General features: G+C 40.9%; 1 protein-coding gene across 7 annotated transcripts in view; it reads right to left on the bottom strand.

The window, feature by feature from the left end:
- fam13b (family with sequence similarity 13 member B) overlaps positions 1 to 23,152 on the bottom strand; it is a 66,843-nt gene that overhangs the window by 10,046 nt on the left and 33,645 nt on the right. For 3 of the 7 annotated variants that reach the window (XM_035161174.2, XM_035161173.2, XM_035161179.2), the window contains exons 7-16: positions 22,006 to 22,133; positions 8,081 to 8,125; positions 5,343 to 5,438; positions 4,431 to 4,578; positions 2,906 to 3,003; positions 2,312 to 2,366; positions 1,924 to 2,056; positions 1,312 to 1,383; positions 435 to 711; positions 171 to 312 (exon numbers count right to left, since the gene is read on the bottom strand). In XM_035161174.2, coding sequence (XP_035017065.1) covers positions 171 to 312; positions 435 to 711; positions 1,312 to 1,383; positions 1,924 to 2,056; positions 2,312 to 2,366; positions 2,906 to 3,003; positions 4,431 to 4,578; positions 5,343 to 5,438; positions 8,081 to 8,125; positions 22,006 to 22,133 — 1,194 coding nt within the window. The remainder of the gene's footprint in view (positions 1 to 170; positions 313 to 434; positions 712 to 1,311; positions 1,384 to 1,923; positions 2,057 to 2,311; positions 2,367 to 2,905; positions 3,004 to 4,430; positions 4,579 to 5,342; positions 5,439 to 8,080; positions 8,126 to 22,005; positions 22,134 to 23,152) is intronic. The other 4 variants (XM_035161175.2, XM_047340505.1, XM_035161177.2 and 1 more) reach the window with 3 other exon arrangements.

Below are 23,152 nucleotides of genomic sequence, written 5' to 3' on the forward strand. Positions count from 1 at the left end.
GTTGTTGTCTGATGCAACTCAGGTGCAAATTGTGTTCATAGCAAAAACGGGTAAAGTCCCAGGTAGAGCGGATATGACGCAATTAGGTGGAGACCACAATGAAATGTCCTGTTACCTTGAATAAAGTTGGAGATTTTCTCTGAGTCTGATTTTCAAACTTATAGTTTTACCTTGTAGTTCCTCTCTTTCTCAAACTGCTCTTCAAACTGCTTAATTTTCTTCTTCAGGTGTTGTAGCTTCTTGGTGAGTTGGTGGGTCACTGAATCCCCCCCTCTCATCGCCTCTTTGGAGCCAAATGATGCTCGACGGGGTCTGAGTGACGACACACAGGTATGATTAAACCACAAACCTTATATCAATGCTCTGACTTGAAACAAAGAATATAACAGAAACAGAATTCGAAGCACTGCTGGAGGTTTAGTGCCTCATCGTACCTCTGTGCTTTGGTGGGCGAGGTGGCGTCTGAGTCTTGCTGGAGGAAGCGCTGGGCACTGTGCGCTCCGAAGTCGAGAAAGCGTCGAGCAAGAAGGTGAGGGTGCGAGCGGGAAGAGGAAGGGGAGGTGTCCTGCCCTACCTCTCCCTCCTCCTCGTCCTCGCCATCCTCCTCCAGGGGCAGAAGGGGGAGAGGAACCATGCGACCAGCCAGCGGGGAGAGCTGTGCTTCTCCGCTCTCGCTCTCATCCTGCCAGGATTTGTAAGCCGGGATGGGGTCTGGAGAGACGAGGACAGAAATAGAGGGAGGTCAGAGAAAGTGTACGAAGCTCCGTGTAGAAGGGAGAGAAAAGTGTAATTAAATCCCTGACTTTAAAGAGTGTTGCATGTAAAGTAGGCGGCGTACACATCAGTAAGAGCAGCCTGGGAGGGAGCGTCTGACATGAGACATTCAACCACATTAATTCTCTTCTTTAGCAACCGGCTGAGTCACTCGCTTATTTCAGAGCTATGCTAACGAGCTGAGTCGAGGAGACAGAGAGAGGAAGGCGGGTCAGAGAGATAACGAGACAGGGGTGAGGCACAGAGAGGCGGAAGGTAACATGTTTTCAGATTGATCAATCTGCACAGTGGCCCTGCAGCAGGAGAGGACATCAACAAGTAGGTTAGTAAAACCTGCTGTCTGATCAAATCTGAAGGAAGGAAGAGTGGTTTACATGCAGGGATTTATTCATCATCTATATCTGACAAGTTAGTTTAGAGAAGAATATATTGACACACTGTCCAAACCAGTAAGCAACCATCGTTAAAACAATTAGAAAGAATGATGGGAGGGATGGGGAGACTGCTGGGTGGTCGGGTAGACGTGAAACTACTCACCTTGGCCATCTTTTTGTAGATGCATACATGAGAAATCTATGGGAGGGAGATGGAGATGGGAGGGGGGTGATGCTGTTGGAAGGAAGACAAAAGGGTGGAAGAGGGGAGGAAGAAGAAGAAGACGAAGAAAGAGGAGAGAGAGAGAGAGAGAGAGAGAGAGAGAGAGGAGGGGTGAGGTCAATCATTCCTGACAACTTCACTCACCAACTTCCATTCAGTGTGTGTGCGTGCGTGGCGTGTGTGTGTGTGTGTGTGTGCGGTGCGTGGGTGTGTGTGTGTGTGTGCGTGGTTTAAATGCAAACAAATTAGGTCAATTTCTTCAGTCACACAAGAGATTCAACAGAGTGACAGAGAAGTGAAGGAGAATAACAGCTCACAATGTTTTCTTTCCATTCAGTAAAACTAACCTGATAAATTAATTTGGGGAAAAAAAGAACCATGTTCTGTTGACTATAATTCTAGATGGTTAGATAAACAAACAAAAGCTACATGCAGCTGTAACACATTAACTTGTATAGAAAGATGATATCTGATATCTTCATTTGTGTTTTATATTTGTTTTTTGTGTGAATACAGAGTGTGCTGCTCTTGCTGAGACAAGGAGATTCCTACCTTCCCATTGGTTGTCGGGAAAGAGTTGGAGGTGGGGGTTGAGGCCAGAGTTTGGTTGGCATGGCGACAGGTGGTTTCTGTTGGTCTCGCTGGTGTTGGCGTTCTGATCACAGCGGCAGGAGCTCGGGTCCTGCTGGGAAAGAGAGAGACCATTAGGGGATTACAGAAACAAATCAAGGGAGGAGGGAAGAAAATAGATGCAATTAATTGAAGATAATAAGGGTGTGGATGGAGGAAAGAGAGATACAAAATCAAATAGAAGAGAAGGGAAGAAAAGAAGAAAAGAAGAAAAGAAGGAAAAATGGAAGAAGGTTCAGTCGGTAAAGGGATGAGGCACCAAAATGTGTCCACAGATTAAAGACATACACTGATGAAAATGGAAACTTACACAGGTTACAGTGTCAGTCGTCTGGTCCATGGAGTCACAGGGTTGATTGTCCTGCCTGACATCACAGATAAAAAATGATATTGTTATAATCATACTTTACTATAATTACAAACCGACAAACAGTCGTAATGAGATTTGTATTAACACAAATCTGCAGGAGTCTCTGTATCGGTCCCTAGCCGCCCGACCCATAATGACCCCACCTGTGGGAAACGCTGGAACAACGTGTGATGTGTCTACACGATCATGCAGGAGGAGTTAATGTGTTACATGTGAGAGAGATGGAGTAAATAAAGATCTGTATCAAAAGCAGCATAAAATGTGCTCCGGCTGAGGCAGCATGTCCAAGTGATTAATAAACGTGACGTGTCAAGTGATCAGTGCATGATCAGTGCAAGGAAGTCATCTCTCCACATCACTACATATAACACACTTCTACAGTATATACCTCATCCAGATCAAGTGTAACTTTAGTCCATATGTTCCTTGAGGTTTTAAACTAATAACTACTTATATATAGAGTCTAATCTGAGTCTCACTCTGATTAACCTGCTTGTCCTCTGTTGAGTTAGACTATAAGTTACTGTAGCTCACCTGGCAGTGTTGATGTTGTTCTCAGCATCTCTGACAGCGTTTGCATCCATGTCCATTCCCGAGCTCTTCACCGGGGACGTGTCAGTGTCCAGTGAATCCTGAGAGAAATCAACAGCTAGAATTTAAACTTCTAATCTGTGTGTTTTTAATGAAAACAAAACAAACAGAGCAGGACAAGAATAGAAACTGTTAAATTAGGGCTCTAACATAAACAGGCACATCATCATTTTGTGTGTATTGTTTCACTTCCTCATCATTAGTGGACTGGTTTAATAGATGTTATGTCAATTAATAAGGTAAGCAGCTTTTCCTCATCAAGTAGTAGTGGTAGTGCACATTGTCTTTTACATCAATTTCATTTCTATCATGATTTTACATAATTGTTTTTATTGTGTTTTAATTTTGTTCTTGTCCTGAGTATGAAATATGCTACATAAATAAAGCTGCCTTAGATTATCTAGTAAACCATCACATTAGTCTTTGAATATTAAATCCTGGTACCATTTTTAAACTTGCTAACTTGAAGTGCTAAGGAGTTTCAAAAATCTTAGATCATAAGAAGATGAGTGTGTGGAGTTGAGGATTTTAAGTATATTTATAACACTAATTTTTAAACCTCTGTTACTCCTTGGGAATCATTAAGATACAGAAGGTGGAAGCTTCTGACTGTCTGCTTTAACCTCAGAGAGATTTTTAAACACATCTGTCACATTGAACAGAGCTTCTATTCAAAAATACACTGGCCGTCAGTCTTGGCCTTCTGACTGTACATTGGCTAGAACAACACAGGGTTTATCCGTGTTTTCATTGAAGATCTGCGTGCGTTTGAAACAGGCCAACAGGCAGCACGCTACCCCGGTCGAGTCTGTGCTATTGCAGCAAATCACAGCAGAACAAAGATGGACTGTGCTGATAATATCAAACATTCAGCCTTGGAATTAACCAACACACAGAGACAGGAAGGAGGTCAGTTATGGGAACTATGCTGCCAGCCCACACAGCGACTCTGGGTCTGAGCTCTGCTGTTTTCTTTTTAGAGATATCTCTGTGGAGTAAACTGTCCAATGTTTTCATTTTCAATCTCCGTTCACAGGGGAGACAGTTACGCTTTTACCATAGTTTCATTAACACAAATATAGAGTATCTGGCGATTCTGTGCTGTTTCTGCTTGTGTGTGTATATTCATGCCTCATAGGATGAAAAGTAAAACCACGGGCGTTGCAAGAAAGAAGAAAGAATTCCCTGAACAACAATTCTGAGAGAACTTCGCATGGCCCTTGCATGGCTTTGCATAGGAGACTGAAACCCCCTAACGAGGCCACATGCCACCAACCTTTTTAGTTACTAGAATGTCTATCCAGTTTCCCATATCATGTGCTTCTTTGGCGGGGGTCTACCCCCCAAGTCCATTTTACCTGGGGTCCTTAAAGTCTCTTGATTCACTCCTGGCTTAAACCCCTGCATATGCTGATATATGTGAGGTACACATACTGTATATGTGTGTGTTTGCGTGTCCCCCACAGACCTGTGTGTCCGTCTGGCTTTGTTGCATTTGTTGCTCGCTATCTTTGAGTGGGGTTTCCCCTTTGGTGTCAGAGGGAGTGTCCTCGGGGTCCGTTTGTTGCTCCTCATCTCCATGGCAACCCTCGTCTGAGGGCTCACTGGGACTCATCCTGAAAAATAAAATTCTGAAAGTTAATGAAAGGACCCAAATGTTAAATACCAGCTAATAACGTAAACACACAATATGTGAATTTTGGGAACTTGGAGTATTTCAATAATGAACAACAAGAAAAGAAGTAGCACAGGATTATGGGAGTTGTTCTCTTCACTGTTATTGTTGTCACTGCAGTCAGCTTCTCCCAGTTACGATTCTTTTGGTGTTAGTCGTTAATTTAATTTTTTTACCAGGAGCCCGAGATGCCACTAACGTTTACTCAACTTTACTCTAATATTTTTAGACATTTGCTTTGCAGGCTGGGATGAAGCTGCCTATTTTAGCAAGCAGTGTAAAACCTTTATGGTGTCACGTCTCCTTGAAGTTGGAAACGTCCAAACACCTCAACTTCTTGTTTTGTCTTGGAGGTGACGGCCACCGAACAGCTGCTCCCCTCAACACATGAAGTTTGCTTATCAACATCTCTGCTGACAACATGTTTACTGGTAACTCGAGCTCTCTGGTTGGCTGAGCCTTTGTCCACAATGTTCACCTTGTCAAATATTTTTCTTTAAAGTCATGCGATGCCTCTTTCAGCCCCTGAGGAATGTGTGTAACATGTTTCTGCCACCAGGTGCAATCCGAAGTTTTGCTAAAGGTGTTTAAGAAGTGTGCCAGTAACTGCTTGATTCAAGTGCTTATACTTGAGTTAAGTGCTTGTGTTTTTTATGTATGTGTGTGTCTATATTGTATTGTGTATTTCTGTGTGTGCACTCTCACCCCTGGCTGTCATAGTTGCTGAGGCCGTGGTCGATGGAGGTTTTCAGGTCAAAGAAATGCTGCTCCACTGCAGCTCTGATGGTTCGCTGAATTATCCTGGGAATACACACAAAATGATTCATTCATTGATTTTCTAAGAATAGTAGGGGTACTTTTGTGTGTGTGGTATGTGAATCTGCATTGTTTGTATCACATACATAATACATATTAAAGGAACAAAGTAAACTAAACAAAAACTGATAAAAAATACCCACAAATGATCAGAAAAAAAAGATCAGAGTTTTGTTTGAAACACTAAAATTCAATGATGTACTAAGCTCTCCATTAAGTCCAGTTGGTGAACTTTTCACACAGTAAATTATGTACTCAGTTATATTGAATTCAATAAACTCTGTGGATTTCTCACTCATTGATTTCAGAGTGAGGTTTGACAGAAACCCCAAATTATGTGCAGGTTAAAACCTTCATCTCATGTAATCCTCCTCACATAATCCCATCTGACATCATCCGCTATTAATGAATAAAGACCTCCACTAGTCAATTAATAGAGAAATGGCTGAAGCTTTAAATCGCCAAATAAGGTCTGCTCATTAGGGTTTTATACATGAGCAGAGATTAAACTAAAGGTCAATAATGTATTAAAGATTTCGACAGTCTTATAATAACTGAAATGGTTTCTTTTCCATTCTGGGATATTTAACAAGTCCTTATTGAGTCGTTTTGTAAAAGGGTTAGTAATGATTAAAGTAGAGGTGGGCAGGAGGAGGGAGAGGACGCTATAAAAGTCTAGGTCTATAAAAGGTAGAATCAGCAGCCGCACTCTGACCTCTGCTACACGGACTTGATACAGTTGATCCACAGGATCTAGTCAGATTTGATTTAGTTTGCTTGATTTACTGGATCACATCTGTGCGCCTTGTTGTATTGTACTTCATCACTTTCATTTATGGTTTCATTTATGTCCCGCCCAACTGCTTCCTGTATATCTGAATGATGTAACCCCCCCACTCTTTAATTGAAATGGCCTATATGCCAGTATATGGTATATAGTCACTCACAGAGTTATATGATTTTAAATAGGAAACCTGGAGCGGGAACATAACTCTGTTTGTGTTTCACAACAATGTCCATTTAAGGCAAAAATTCATAAAAGTGCTGAAGGTGCTGGGCTCAGGTCAAATAAATGTGCGTGGGTTTTGGATATTTCAGACAAACATAAATTTCCCTGGACCACATGCCCACTTTCACCAGCAGCAGCAGCATCTCTGCCTCTCGCTGCAAGAGGCTCGACTAACAATAACCATCCATCACCCACTAAAACAGCCACATACTTATACACACAACACACACAACACCCACAGAAGCATCTAGTGTTATTGCTTCTATCGTCTGTGAGGATGAGCCCCTCGGTCAGACATGTGGACCTATACAAAGTTATGATTAGCATTTTTCTGCCATCAAAAAGTCCCAAAATAACGACCAATTAACCGATAGCTGTATATATGATTTTGTTAAATTGGGCAATATGTAAGAAGTTAAGTTTGAAAAATTCTAAACTAAGATTATCTACAAAGTGTGAAGAGATGGTAGATTTGATATTATGTCAAAGATGTGTTGTGTGGCATAGAAATCTACTGAAGTTAGCATTGTGAGTCCCTGTAGCTTTGTGACAAGACAATTGTGTAAATAATATTTCTATTATTATCTTATTTATTCTGGAATCTGTTTCTTCTCTAGTTTTAGTCTTACCATTGCGCTGCTACTTTTTGTGCTGTTGTGTCAAGTTGAACTTCCCCCACGAGGAATCAATAAAGTTACATCTCATCTTATCTTAGTTCAACATGAGAGGAGTCACTGTGAGGAGGTTATAACATTTTCTCCACCTCTCCTATCTCACTCTCTACTCCTGCCACCACTACTTCATCCCTGTGTCTCTGACTGGGCAGACTGGGTGTAAAGTTGTAGTAAGTTTAACAAGTATATAAGAAAATGCCTGATGGAAAACAATATTCCTCAATCCATGCAGGTTTGGCAACTTGTTGAAACTTGGTTGTGAGTGGCCAGTGAGCCCAGTCCTGCAACATGGGACCTTCAGTCCACCATCCACTGATTTGTCCTGGAGCACCTGATGCTCAGTCCAACTACAGCACAGGGGAAGCCTTTCTTTATTTCTCACGATAAAGCCGGACACCCAAGCTTAAAGGTTATTTGCTGCCCCTTGTTTATAATATAATATAATTTGCCAGGAAGCCAATTCTTACACGTTGCCTCTTTAACAGACTGAAAGCTCAAAGTCATGTGATGGCTGAGTTCATATCCCCGGGGCTGTGAAAGCACCAAGCCATGTAACACGCTTTAGTTTAGCTTCATTTTGAAAACAAAAGGTCAGCTTTCCTCCTTATTACTTCCTCTTAAGCTCTTACTTTTCTCTCAACTCCTCGCAGCACTGCCTGCACTTCCCTCTTCATTGCTGTTGTTTTATCTGCCTCGAGTCTTTTACTCCCTCTTCACACATCTGTTAACCTTAGTCTCTCTTTTACCCCTTCTTTATATATATTTTTTTCCTAGTCCTAATAAAAATCGCAGGTTATTACAACTTGTTTTCAGATTTATATTCCACTTAGTTAAAGAAATATTATTTGTCAGATTTCTCAGCTAGTGTTTGAGAAGTGTCCATAAAGAAGTGCCTACGTATGTTATCGTGAGTAGATAAAATGACTTTGTGCGTGTGTACTTACTCAGCAGAGTCAGTAGGCAGGATGGATATAGGGGAGAGGTGGGAGCTGTAGAGAAAGAAAGAAAGAAAGAGAGAAAGAGAGAGAGGGGGGATAAGGACAACATGGTTAGAACATCATGTTCTCCACAACTCTCCTCCCATATTCACATGAAATGACCTTGGAGGGCGTCGGGCAGCAACAGCCAGAACGGAAGGAGAATGAAAATAATGATGTTCACCAGGAAGGCTTTTGTGTACACTGTGCGTTAGAGACAACTTGTAGATCAAGAGTTGTAGAGATGAAACGGACAAGGGGACACACACACACAGAGAGAGAGAGAGAGAGAGAGAGAGAGAGAGAGAGAGAGAGAGAGAGAGAGAGAGAGAGAGAGAGAGAGAGAGAGAGAGAGAGTTTGTCAGTGGCGCCACTCTGGGTGGGCAGATTGTTATTTAGGCTACAGGGCTCCGTAAACCCTGCTGATCAGATAGAAGCGTGTGTATCGTGACATATTTGACATGACATAAGCAAGGAAGTGTGTTCCTGTACTTATATCTTTGTGAGGACCATTTAATGCTTAGACCTTACAGAGTGAAGACATTTTGACTGGTCCTAACTTTCTCACTGCGCTGTCTGAGGGTTTAAGACTTGGTTTTAGGTTCAGGGTTAGAATTAGGTTAGGGTTACGCTTTTAGTTTGGATGGTTAAGGTTAGGGTAAGGGGCTAGGGAATGTATTATGTCAATGAGTGTCCTCACTAAGATTTTAGCACAATGTGTGTGTGTGTGTTTGTGAAACTAGGAGGAAGTCGTGTGCCCGTTGATTCAGCAGTACAACCGCTGGCCTGCACACTCAGTGACGGTGACAGCGGCACGCCAGGAATCCAGATTTATATAACACCCCTACACACACACATGCGCACACGCACCCACAAGGTCATTGGAAACTCATATATGCTGTGTGAGTGCGTGAGTGTGTATGTATGTATGTGCATGTGTGAGACTCAGCGGTCAAATTCATCTAATCTGAAAAACAACTGAGGTTATGCAAGCTTTGTGTGTGTGTGTGTGTGTGTGTGTGTGTGTGTGTGTGTGTGTGTGTGTGTGTGTGTGTGTGTGTTTTGCTCTTTAACACAACCACACACATTTGCTCCTAATGCTGCAGAAAGTCTTCAGGTCGATCAATACAGAGTGAATTATTAATGACAGAAAGGAAAAGATATCACCCTTCATCTGTATTCTTCTTTATCTATCCTTTATTCATATTCCCTCTCTTGTTTCTTTCTATCATTGCCATCATCCTTCAACTGCTCTTCAGCTCTTTTTTTGTTACTCTTCACACCTATCTGTTCTCCTTTATCTCTCCATTAAGATCCCTTCCTTCCATTATGATTTGTTTGAATTTGATTTAGTTTTCCTTCCTCTTATTCCACCCCATCACCATTTGTATAGAAATAGATATATATTCATATCATCTCTACTTCGTTATCTTTTTCTCAAGCTCTCCCTTCTCTATCTTATCTCTCATTTTTCTTCCCTCTTTTATCTCCTCTTGTCCTCCCTCGCTTGTTACTGACTTCGAATGTAAGAAGCATCTCACTCTGATGCTGTTATTGCTTGATCATTCGTGTGTGTGTGTGTGTGTGTGTGTGTGTGTGTGTGTGTGTGTGTGTGTGTGAGAGAGAGTCGGAGAGAAAAAATAGTTTGTTGTATTGTAGTGTTTCTTCGGTTGTCTTTCCCTCTCCAGTCAAATAAATGGGAGAATGTTGAAATAGCATCTACAGTATATCATTTCTTTCTCTCCAGCATCTTACATCTTTGAACCAGTGATTATTCAGACTGCATTAACATTGGACTCTTTGTCAAATAAGCTCCTCGTCTACTTTCTTTTCATGTTAGTCAACATTAAACAGTAACACGCCCCACAGGCTCCCTACAGCAACGGCTGTCTCCTCGAAGGCACAGATAACGTCTGACGGCAGGATAACCTGCTGAGTTGTACAATGAGGGACCACTCTCTGTGGCTGTATTATTAACAATAGATCCTTGATAGGACCCTCAAGGAAGTTACATAATCTGCATGGGCCTTAAGTAGCGACGATAATATCTGATCTTACACCACTGAGCCCCCAAGGACTTGAACTAAAACCGCTGTTGGGCCCTTTGGGTTGTGCTTGCCCTCCTCCAGCTCCCTAAGCAGCAATGATAGCATCTCTATCAGTGTCAGTAAAGACCTTAAGGACCACAGAGGACACGCTCTATCGAGCCCGTTAGGGTACTGTATTTCTTCCCTGATAGGGAAACTACGAAGGGCAAATGAGATCATGGAAAATTCCGGGTCCCTGGTGAAGAGAGTGGTTTTGAAGAGGGTTTTATAATCTCTCAGGATGGAATGTTTCGAGCAGTGGAGCAGACGTACCAGCAATCATGCTTTACGGCATCAGGACCGGGGAGAACAGCGCGTCTTACTCAGCACTTTTGGTTCAGGAAAACAACACATCGGTATCCAAATATTTACTCTTATGACGAACACTGCTTTTTTTTTTTTTAACCGTCTAAAAAAGATATCATACCATTAACAATGAAGATTGATTTCAATCAAAATCCATGTTGGATACATACGTAGCCAATACATTCCACTTTACTTATCAACAACACAGTGTGTTCCGAACATTTTATGACATATACATAAATTAAAAAAACATTTTAACCTTTAAAGCTGCCACATGTACAAGGGTGCACTGGGAGCACTGGGTGTCAAATAAAGGCTTTCAGAAGTTCTCAGACAAGTTCGTAGTAGATCAGCTCCTGCCCTACAGGCAGAGGGGCAGACGTACCCAGACACAGAGATAAGAGCTCCATGACGTCTTTGGGGAGTCACACCTTCAGTAAGATGTGTTTATAGTGATACCGGGAAATCTTTGATGGAGACCAAAGTAGACTGCTACTTCAGTTTTTTATAATGTCACAGCTGCTGACGGTTGGTCAAAGTTTTATTTAGCAAGTGGTGACTGATAACTGATGCCACAGTTCATGAGCCCCACAAACTAATTCAGCCGCCCGCTGCATTGATACGAGATTAAACACATAAATCATTATTAGTTTGCTATTATTCATCACCTGACAGCCGAGTAACACATTTATGATTTCAGTTTTATGAATAAAAAACATCGATACACTTCACTCAATGATCTGTGCTTGTCTCATTTTAGTGCCAATTAAGTTTGATTTCCCTCTTTACGAATCTGTTTGTGTAGAATGATTTCATCTTAATGATCCTGTTTTGAAAACTCTTTGTAACTCTATGAATTGGAAAATATGATGATTTTATACAAGAGAACTGTAAAATGCTTGTACAAGGTGATGAATCTTGTTTTAATAGGTTAAGAATTGTGTTTGCACTGTGTAATATATTCAGTTGGCAGTTAATTAGACACCTAGCTATAACTAATACAGTCTTATAGAACAGTCCCCCAGTAAATTTGATCTCTAGAAATGTTAAGATGTCGGTAGGGGACAAGCCAGTGGAGGCAGTGTGTTACTCATTTAGGTCACATGTAGGAATCATCGACCAAAGTTGTTGCAGACAAGGTACCCCCCCACCCCTTTATCACAATGGTAGCAGTGGGCTTTTTCAGCAGGATAATTCCCCCTGTCACTACACAAATGATCACGCATAGTTGGACAGGGAGGTCAAGGTGTTGCCTCTGCCTCTAAATACGTCAACAATGAGGGTGTTGCTGTCCGTCTGTAGATTACAAATATAGGCCAAAAATTTCAGCTTCACACAGCCAAGAGTATATATACTGCAGAGCTGAGGCGCCGTGCTGTGTCTGTGACCGAATGACATGACAAATAAACAACATCTGAGCGTGACTGTTTTGTCTGCTTCAACAAAAACATACAGTGCCAGTGCGTGCGTGCGTGCGTGCGTGCGTGCGTGCGTGCGTGCGTGCGTGCGTGCGTGCGTGCGTGCGTGCGTGCGTGCGAGAAAAAAAAGATAGGTGAGTTTGAGGTTGGTGATTCTGCAGAGGTGCTGTTGTCAGCAAACCTGCCTCTGCTGTGTTCTGCCTGGGAGGTAAAGAACACTGCAGTCTAGGCAGCACACACAAAGACCCCAGTCTGATAAACATATGTATATATATATAAAAATATATATATATTATATATAACTATGTACAACACACAGTCTGCTTCTGTAAATCCCTCGTTCCCTCAGACCCACACACTACAACATGGACAAACCCATCGCAATTCACAGAAACACTAACACAAGCACACACACAAAAATCACGAGCAACATTTTGCACGTCACAAACGGCTCTTCTCTGAATCAGTAAATGTTTATAGAAAAGTCCTTCATCCTTCATGTGAGGGCTGAGAAACTCTCACAGACTCTTACGACACGTTTACATTCAAACAAACTGGAACATGGAGGCTTTGACAGACATTTAAGATGTGTGTTTAGTTTTCTGCCTGGATACTCGCTCACTTGTTTGTTTACATCAGCTGCTTTGCACTCGGGACTATAAATGGCCAACACAGTGTTGGTTCATCTGTTTGCTCTTAATTGTCCTGCAGACATCTGGCCTTCTGAGATTAATGATCTCTTTTGTTTAAGTGACTCAACAAATCCCCCACCCCCCCCCATTAATTCATGATTCTTCTTGCAGAGTCAGAGGGGGAAGACAGACGACTGCTGACAGCTTGTACTAAAACGGTTTATATTTGTCAGCACGGTTTGAGTATGTGTGTGACTTTACGAGCTATATAAATAAACAGTGTGTGCTACAGATATCACAGTTTCTGGAGTCACGTTAAAGTTCCTGTCATAGCGGTGAAAGATTTTCACAACCCGTTACACACAACAAGTTTAAAATAGGGTGCAACCAAAGATTATTTTAATCAACAACGAGTGAATCACTATTTTGAATAATTCATTAAAATGTTTAGTCAATAAAATGTCCTTCACAACTTCCAAATAGACAAGACAGAAAAGCTCATTATAATTTCCCCATAAAGTGGCATTTCAAATGTTTTGTTTTGACCAAGAATCCAAAACCCAAATGTATTAAAGTCTCTCTCCTGTGACACTTAACTTTCAGCAAATCCTCACGTTTGAGTAACTGGAACCGCAAACTGTGTTTTGTATTTTAAGAAAAGCTAAAATAATTCACACTTCATTGATTATTTGACAACTCGTTTCAGGTCTGTTTCATTTTCAGTCAACAAACAGCATTTCAAACAAATAAAATAAGTAAACTCGAAGGACGTCCTGAGAGCACATACTCTGTCAAGGCTAATGCCATGTTAGTATCTCTGTAGACAGATCCACTCCAAAATGTTATGTGTTCTTCTCAAGCCCAACCTCTACACAACATCATTATGCTACACAAAATCATTACATCTGACATCTTTATGCCTTGAAAAAGGCAAATAAACTTTCTGTCAGACAACTAATCAATTATTTCGCCAATTGTTGCAGCACTGCTTCATATTCATGCAACAGAAACAGAAGGGAAATTATCCATAGTTTTTTAATTGATTTCAAAGAACTTTCCAATTGTTTCCCATTTAACTTAATTCATTTTCTTCAATTATGAAGGCACCTATGTCAGTTATATTAAAGTCATGGATTTGCTTAATGAAGCTCTAACATGACAAAATGCTTTGTTACTAGGACAACTGCCTTCTTTGTCCCCTCTGTGCAATACAATGATGACACATTCTCTGCCCCCTCTGCTTCCTATAGGCTAAGGCTGCATAACATATCAGCTGTTAAGTAATTCCCCCTTTTCTTCATCTTCACCTGCTCCATTTCTATTCTTGTGAAAGACAAAGGTCTTTCTTCTCTTTGATCTCTCCCTGGTAGCAATGCAATGAGCAAGAGACACAACCCATCCTCGCTTCCCTCTATTTTTCCATTCCCCATAAAGAAGCAGAAGGCTTTAAATCTCTCAGCATGAAGGTTTTCTCCAGATTCATTCCCTCATTCACAAATGTATCTATTCTTCTAGCTTTCCTCTGCCTCTCCACATCATCCAATTTGTTGCAGATTCATAGTTTTTTTCAATTCTCACACTATTGCCAATTCATTCATTCATCTATCAAAAACTCATTTTTCCTCCAACCATTCATTCACCCATCCAATATTTCATTCCAGTCAGACCACAGGAGTTACGTAACTCTGGTGTTTACCTCTGCAGCAGAATGTCACAGGCCATTCTCATCTTCCAGCTGTCTTTTCTCTCACTCTGATTTGTCCTTTTTCTTTTGTTTGGTTTTTTTACGCCAGGATGGATCCGACACGTCAGTGAGTCAGGGTCGAGGTCTGTCTCTTCCTATTTTCACAGTGGCGTCAACAAGCCAAGACGCAGGTTACTGAAGTCCAGTCTGATGTTATTTTCCAGCAGGGACGTCAGAGGGACTTTTTTTTTTACAAAACTCAGCACGATAACTCGCTCTTTTTTCCTCTGAGTCCCTCCTCTGTGCAGATTTCGTCTCTCTCCGTATCTGTCGGGTCTGCAGGTCTGCCTGGCATCCAGTGTGGAGGTTATCCCAGTTGAGCACTTTGAGGAGTCAGCATCAGCAGGTCAAAGCAGCAGAGCCAGGGTAACGCCTGGGGGCATTCTGTGATATTGAGTGTGTGTGCGTGCGTGTGTGTCAGTGTGTGCATGTGTGTGAGTAAGGTTGTCTCACTGTGCACTGTGTAAAAGTGCTGCAGTAAACATCCAGAGCCCTGCTCAAATACACGAGCTCCTGATGCAACCAGGCAACAAGCCCAGGGGGACCAATGGGAAGGGAGGGGCTGAAATTGGGAGCCAATCAGAAAGAGGGACTGGATTCTGTGAGCCAATCATCAAGCAGAAAGTGGGAGGACTGTCATTTTTTTGGTCCGCTCAGTGTTGACCATAAACTCAGCAATTATTACAGCCAACCCAGTGGTCTGTGAGAGACACACACACACACACACACACACACACACACACACACACACACACACACACACACACACACACACACACACACACACACACACACACACACACACACACACACACACACACTTATATATCAAGCACAGAAACCTTTTGTAACGGCAGCCTATCAAACTCTTTCAGACATTTAATACATTATTAAGCACAAAGGCAAAGGGATGAGAGAAGGGGTGACAGTGGTGAGTCTAATGAACTGATCATTGAGGGAACAGGATATATGAGGGGACACAGAGGTAAATATATAAAAACAAACAAAAATAAAAAACAAACAGTTGTGTTCTGCTATGTAGTTTGTTGGTAGTTATGATAAAAAGTGTTGGGTTCTGTTTCACATGAGAGGATTAGTTAACCTGTTTTCTGCAAGTACAGTTGCCCAAATTACTGAAATATCAATAAATCAGTTGATTAACCGAAACTGTCAACAGTTTTCACATTTGATTCCTTGTTTAACTAATTTACCAACCAAAAGCTGAACATTCTTCTTGTTCCAGTGAATTTAATGTTTTAATATAATTAATTAACAGTGTTGTAAAAGACTAGTTTACATATCATTGAGCGATTAAATTTGAAGACATCACTTTGGCCTCTGGGATCTTTACAATTATTGCCTTTTCTTTATTCAAATCCAGAATTGATTTAATGTACCATGTGAACTCATATTAAACAGTGGTCGACGACTGACTGGACACATGAGGTTTGGACCTGATTGTGGTACAATAAGAACATAAGTACAACTGAGTGAAATTTATATAAAGTTTTCTTGAAAGTGACCGATTAGTTAAATACCTCATTAATCCATGACTTCCTAAAACAGTTGAATTTTAAACTGTATTAAGTTTCCTGTCTGGGACACACTCCACTAAACTATGACATTCCACCAATTCCTCAAGAGAATAAAGAGGATTAGAAAGAATAAATGTTGTGCAACTTTGGTCACAAACAATTAGGACTGCTGTGGCAACAGTTTGGAGTTAATTCACCCTGTCTGGTATTTTAAGGGGTTTTATTTAAAGCTTTATCTTGATTAACATAAATTAACTACAGCGGCAAGGTGTCAACATAAAAAGGCTTCAGCAGCAGCAGCAGCATTGTGATAAAGTAATCACGGCAAATACTTTTCTGTGATTATTTGAGAACGCGAGTCCTCATTAGCAAGCCACACTGGACAGCTGTTCCAGAACTGAGAGTGAGAAGTGATAGCACATGTAGGAGAATGGTGTTATCTAGGTCAGCTACTATATCATATTACACCTTGTGCCAAGTGCTTGCGGCAGGACCTCGACACAATCGGGCAGCGAGGGGTGAGGGCTGGAGGGAAAGCACGACGTTAAGTAGGACAAACTGAGAGGAAGAGAGAGAGGAGTTCTACTAAAACATTAACTACTGAGGAGTCCCACGGTTACAGAGATGTATTTATCACATATGATTGCACAAATGTTTTTTTGGGGCCATCTGATGATATGCATATCTCTCTTGAGATGTGTTGTATCATGTTAAATGGTCTGTTGATATGCAGTGCATTCTATGGTAATGTACAGTGCAGACGTAGTTCTGTGCCGCTGTAATCAAAGCAAGGCTGTTATCAAACCTCCCCATGGTGCATTCAAGGACAGCTGTAAAATTAAAATCACTGTCATGTAAAAATCAACCCTAATCTCATTACGTTTTAAAACACAGCTCCAGGCTTTTACTTTTTTTTATTAAACTTTGCTTTTTTTCCCATTACTTATTGCTCTGATTATGAATGTTGATGAATCACTTCCTGTGTGCATAGACATATTTAAATTATAGAACAGAATGGGGAATATTTTGTCAAAATATCAAGGCCGATTACAGGGAACTAATAAATGCTACTTCACTATAAAACTCTTTACTATATGTTTGCACAGTAAAAAACAGTTGTGTGAAAATCATGTTTCCTTTGGTGTCAGTGCTAGAATAAGAAACCGTTTGTGATACATTCGTGAACTGGGTCAAAACACTAAAGGTGAACAGCTGATACTCTTGTACTGACCTATATACTGTATTTATGTCTATGTTTAGGTCATGCAGATGTTTTAGACTCAACATACTCATGTGATGGATGACCACAATGTGTTACAGGGCACCACTCAGCTGCATCTGAACTACAACACTAAAGGGAAACCAAGAGGAGAACGGGGTAAACAGATGCTTGGGGTAGATTAGACACATGCACTCACTAAACTTACAGGTGTGTAGATTGAAGATAAGTGTGACCTGAACCAACAAACCCACATAGTCATGCCGTGATGACGACTGAGTACTCATGTGTCAGAACAACAATATAATGTGTGTTGCAGCTGATGTGATCGCATCGCAGGAAGGTCTCTATTTTAAACACCCTTCTTTTTTTATGTTTATTTAAAGATATTAGCAATAATGGCCCAAGTTTGAACATTGTTTTGCTGCACTTTAAAACCATGAGTCTCTGACTCAGTATAGTCTGACAGAGATTGTGACCTGGATTCTGTTACTCACTCGCCTCATCACAGGGACATGACATGAACTTACATGATAATTTTTTCCTCACAGTCTGAAGTGCACTGGTTTGTACTGGTTTGTGTGTCTGCCTGTTTGTGTTTGTGTATGTGCCATTTGTTGGAAGAAACAGCAGAACGAAGTGTTCTCATATTGGAAAAAACCCCAGATCATTTCCACAGCTACTATAAATAGCAACCTTCAAGACCTGGAAGAGGTACGAAGCTGCTTATTTGCAACATGAGACACGACGTACCACAGTCATGCCGGGAAGGTATGATGGTTGTAACGTTGAGGAACGACAAACAGAAATGGAGGCAAATGGAAGACAAGTGTTTGATAAAGTGTCTAAATGTCATCCTCTGGCCGACCTTTCCCTCGGGGGGTCTGATATTGCGTTTTCAGCCAGACGGAACAATCAATAAATCTTTCACAAGAGGTGACACTTTCAGTTCTCCCACCATGTCCTTGCTCTCCCCCGACCTTCTCTGCCCGCCGATTCTCAGTCCCTTCCATTAATCCATCCCTTGCCCAGAGTGCAACCCTGGAGACCACTGCCCCCACTCTTCCAGGACATGAGGGCAGCCTCATCAAAAAATATTTTCCATACAGAGAGACAAAGTTAAGCAGAGGAAGCAGTGATGAGGGAAGAAGAGAAATCAGAAGATAATACCAGGGATTAAATATAGATTTGAAATGAGCAGAGGATGTCAGCATGAAAGGTGTGTGTGTGTTTGTGTGTGTTGAAATTAAGAGTCTATTGAGGGAACACTGCAGCTGCCACAGAGGACAGACTTGCTGCTGTCTGTCAAGTACTAGACAAACAAGTCAGAGTGACTGAACAGGAACTTTCTCTATATTTCTGAGTTGTCACAAAGCATTTACGTGTCAAAGAATAGCCGATAAACACACAGCTCAGTCACCACTCACCTCAGAAACACAGACGTGTACTGACTCATCAAAATCTTTAAGACAGCACGAAAGGTTTTGCGACAGTGACGTAAGCAATGGTAAACTGGGAGGAAATTAGAGAGGAGAATGAAAGAAAGGGACAGAAAATAATGGAGATACAAGTAACCAGGTAATATTTTGAAAGAAAAGGTTTGGAAAATGTTTAGTAATCTAAAGAGATGTGATTGTTTTCCTCACACAAACACATGAAAACAACTTATTTTTGTGTAGCGGATCGATTGAGTTTTTGTTTTGTCTGTTTGTTTTTTTTGTGTGGCAAAAAATTGTCATGCCCCTAAATGTGGGACGTGCCAATTTAGTAACAGGAAATGACATGATTCCTGAAAATATTTACGGCAACACAATTGTACTTGTTGTTCTAATGCACTAATGCACTAATGCACTGATGTAGCAAAAAAAATTTTTCACCCATTAAGAGTTACAGACTGATTCTTAAAATGGTCAAAGATCAATATCATGGAAAGACGCTGCCTTTCCTACTGAGACTAATAAAGTATTTATAGATTGTCTTTCCATTTGTTGCATGTGTTAACAGTCATAGATAATTATATATTTAAATGATGTAGACCTACATAAAGCTTTGCGACCCATAATATATGTCTGGGATATAGATGCCAGGGTGTCTGTTAATAATATTGCTTTTCTCCTCTATTGTTATTAAGACAAAAAAGAAACAAACAGGCAAATGGACAGGAGACATAAACCAAACCACCAAACTAAGACAGATTTACGTCTACAACTAATGTTCTTATGTGTGTCGTTTGGCAGAAATATGCCTGCAGTGAAATCCAACTTTTCCTTTCCTTTTGTGTAAGCAAGCAAAGAGACCGGCTATTCACTGTATCTGTGGCCGGCTCAAAGGATACTTGATATTTTTAGCAACTTAAACAGATGTATGTTCATAAATCTCTGCGTCAACATTGTTTTAAATTGCTTTGTGGTGTGTACACTGTCGTCTCCAGGGTCTACTAATACAGCAATAATCCCCCAGCCCAGACACTGAGGTTAGACAAGGTCATGGGGATGATTGCTGCGGCCTGGCCGAGGCTCACAGAGAATTAAAACCAACTAAAACAATCACATTAGTCCTGAAGATCAAAAACGGTGTGAACAGTGTCGCTTATTTTTAATAATTTGCTGCATGTAACCCTCCGTCGTATTCATAATTATTTAAGCTTTGCGTGCAGCCTGAGCACCGTGGTACAACAGCTGCCACCTAAGACCCTCACACACACACACACAGATGAGACACACAGAGAGGAATGCTCTGGTGGTGTCCCACAAACGATTTATAACTATTAAACTACTTAAATACAAAAAAAACACAGACGTACACAGCAGCCTGAGCACGGCTTTTGTCCGTGACCGTATTTATCATGACTGTTGAACCCTGGCACAGTGAGCTGAACGTGAAGTGGGACAACAGCATCATGGCAGCACATGCAAAGTGTTAAAATGCCTTCATCATCCAGCAACGTCAACAATGAGTCTTCCTTTTACGTACACCTCTTTTAGCGACGCAGACAACACTGTGTGCATTGTATGGTTTAAGTCAAGCGAGCATGTGTGTGTGTAACTACGTGAAACTGTGCAAGTTGTCTGTATGTGGATTACGGATTACTGTCTAATCATCTTAAAGGCCAGTAGGACACGACTGACCCACACACACACACACACACACACACACACGCACACACACACACAGGCTCGCTCGCTCGCACACACACACGTATCAGACTGATTTATTGTTATACAGCACTTTACTTTATCTTACAATCTAAGGTAGTTGGCTACTGAGCAATTGGTGCAATGCAGTGCAAACGGAGCAAAACACACTTCAGTCCTGGTTTAAGCAACATGCAGTGTAATAACATGTCTGCATGAGCTGAAAATGTTTCATCTTATATCTATTTTACAGAAATTGAGACGAAAGAGAAGATGAGAGTGTGGAGGGAAGAGAAAAGATATAATTGGAGTTCCTGGTGAGTTCAGTCGGAGGTGGAGCGGAACATAAACACACACGCACATAAACTCCACGCACACTGTCAATTTGTGCATCTCAACCAGCTTACTGCTAATGTATGCATAGTCTTTACATGTTGGGTGCACAAATAGGCCCTGGGGTCAAATTTGTGCGGATGATATGCTGAGAAATGTTGCTTTTGCTAAACACATTAAGACTGACTGGGGTCGCTACATCAAAACAGTTATTCTGGTATGACAGTGTCAATGTTGGGGAAGACAAACTGCAGCTTTTACTGCTTCATACATGACTGACATTGGGGAGCAATGAAGACAAATTAAATATATAAAAATGTCTTCTTGCAAGTTTGTAAATTTGGCAGAAACCACTGTGAAATCTGACGACAGTTATCCCAGCTTTGTTAAATGATGAAAAGCAAATTCTGCATAAATGTGAATTACTGAGTTTCCCATAAAAGTAGTGGTTTGTTTGGGACATTTCCAGGTTGGCTGCCTATTCCCCTAAACCTTTACATTTATCACCTTTCAGTATTAGAAACAAATATTTAACCTTCGTTTTTTAATTTCACTTCTAACTTATACATGTTTACTATTTTACTTACTTTTCTTAAGTGATGTTTTGCTTTTTAATTTTTGTTTGGAAAGTAAATATTTACAACTCGTTACGTTCTTTGCTGACATGAGTTATGGACTCTCATTTAAGATTTAAAAAAGCTGTACTCTTCCCATATTTTCACTCTATGCTGGAGATTACAGTACATGGTGTAAAATGTGTTGGTTTCTATGTACAGTAGTCAGGGTGTAATGCTCAGTAATTAACTTAAATGAGATCAGCAGATCAGAAGAACCAGAGATCATCATGTTCCTGCAGGAGGATTGAACTCTGGTCCCTCAGCCTGGGGGGGGGGGGCTCATTATCCTGCGTACGTGAGCTTCTCCATGAGAGAAGTTTTGTCTACTGGTTGGTTACCAGCTAATGATCATTGATGGGTCATCACACTGCGTCGCTCTGCATCTTTAGGTGTGACCAACTGGAAACTGCTGAAACATTTAGGATGAGCAGCCTCTCGTGCTGAAGCAGTGCTATGAGAGTGCTGTAGCTCTGACATGTCCTGTGTCAACAAATTATTATTTTAATCCTGACTTAATCTTCCACCATTAGTAACTCAATCTGATGAGTCTCTTGTGCTGAATTCATAATCAGAAAAGGTTGCTACAGATAAGTGGTAAAAGTTTAAAGATGTATGAAAGGCATAAGTGAAGGAATATTATCTTAACTTGAAAATCCATGATACAACGAATAAAAGTTCCCAAGCCGAGCAGCAGATAACTGAGCGACTGAATGACGGATTGGAAGGATGGTAATTACCATGTAAATACAATGTCCTGGTATTTAAATCCAGTCAGGGACCTTTTGTCACATGTCATAACCTCTGTCCCATCTTTTAAAAGTGATTATCTTGTCTAAAAATATATCAAACACAGGCGTAGTATCTCACCTGGCTGCAGGGCTGTCGTCAGTGTGATTGTGTTGTGGCGAGTCGGAGGAGGCGGGACCCTCCTCCTCGTCCTGGGGGAGCTCTTCACATTCCGCCTCACACTTGTCATCATCCAACAGCTCGGTGATCTGAAGACAGAAATAGAAAAAGACAGACAAGAAAGGTTAGCACTAAAAACGTATTCATTTATTGAGATGAAAAAAACACCTTAATTACAGCTCAACTGTTATGGCCAATTACTAAACACTGATTTCTTTGTAGCTGTCATATTCGCCAGAATTAAGCAATTTGAGTTTTAAGTAATAATTAAAAATAATTTTCATGTTGCTTCATCTGACTTCGGTAGACTGAAAAATCCTGCAATATAGTTGCTGCAATTGCTGGCGTCAAAACTTTTGAATTCTGAAGATAAAGAGACCATCTGATAAAGTGTTGAAAAGCCTTAGAAGCAAATTCCTGGAACTGACATTTTAGCCTCAGGACGAACTTCAGAGGATGAGATAATAGATCTTATTCCAGGTCTTCCCCACCCACCCCCCCAGAATTAATAAGATTTCATGGTTATTATAAAGATTTGCAAACTTTCAAAGTTTTAGATCTAATTTACAAAAAAGATTGTCTTGGTACCAAAGTTTACTTCTTTAACAGACTTCTCTAGAAAGCCTGTGTGATGTTGGGAGTTCATAACGAGCTTTCACAGCAGGGGAAAAATAAAAAATACTTCCCTTTTTTTTTTTAGTGACCGAAGAATTGCACAAGACAGAAATTAGCAGAAAACATTTCTGGCTACAGAGATTCAAAGAAAGGTGTTCACATGATCAAATAATCTTTTTTGAACATACAGATCTGCAGTACAGAATATGTGTGTGTAAAACAGGGACAAGACATCACAGTTTGTTCCATAAATAGAGATGAAGCACAAGACACCTCAGATACAGTGGAGACAGTGGAGACAGTGGATCGAGATACAGAAAATAAGATCTTCTTGGAAGGAGAAATAGAGGCAGTGAGCTTGACGACAGGACGAGAAGAAGGAGAAGAAGGAGGAATGGAGGGTTTAAAGGGATTTACTGTGCTGCTCGGTCAGTGATGTATCATTTTCATGTTGACTGAGCAATGTACCCCTTTCAGTCACATTACACATTAT

The sequence above is a fragment of the Hippoglossus stenolepis genome, chromosome 7, assembly GCF_022539355.2.
Source record: "Hippoglossus stenolepis isolate QCI-W04-F060 chromosome 7, HSTE1.2, whole genome shotgun sequence".
NCBI lineage: Eukaryota > Metazoa > Chordata > Actinopteri > Pleuronectiformes > Pleuronectidae > Hippoglossus > Hippoglossus stenolepis.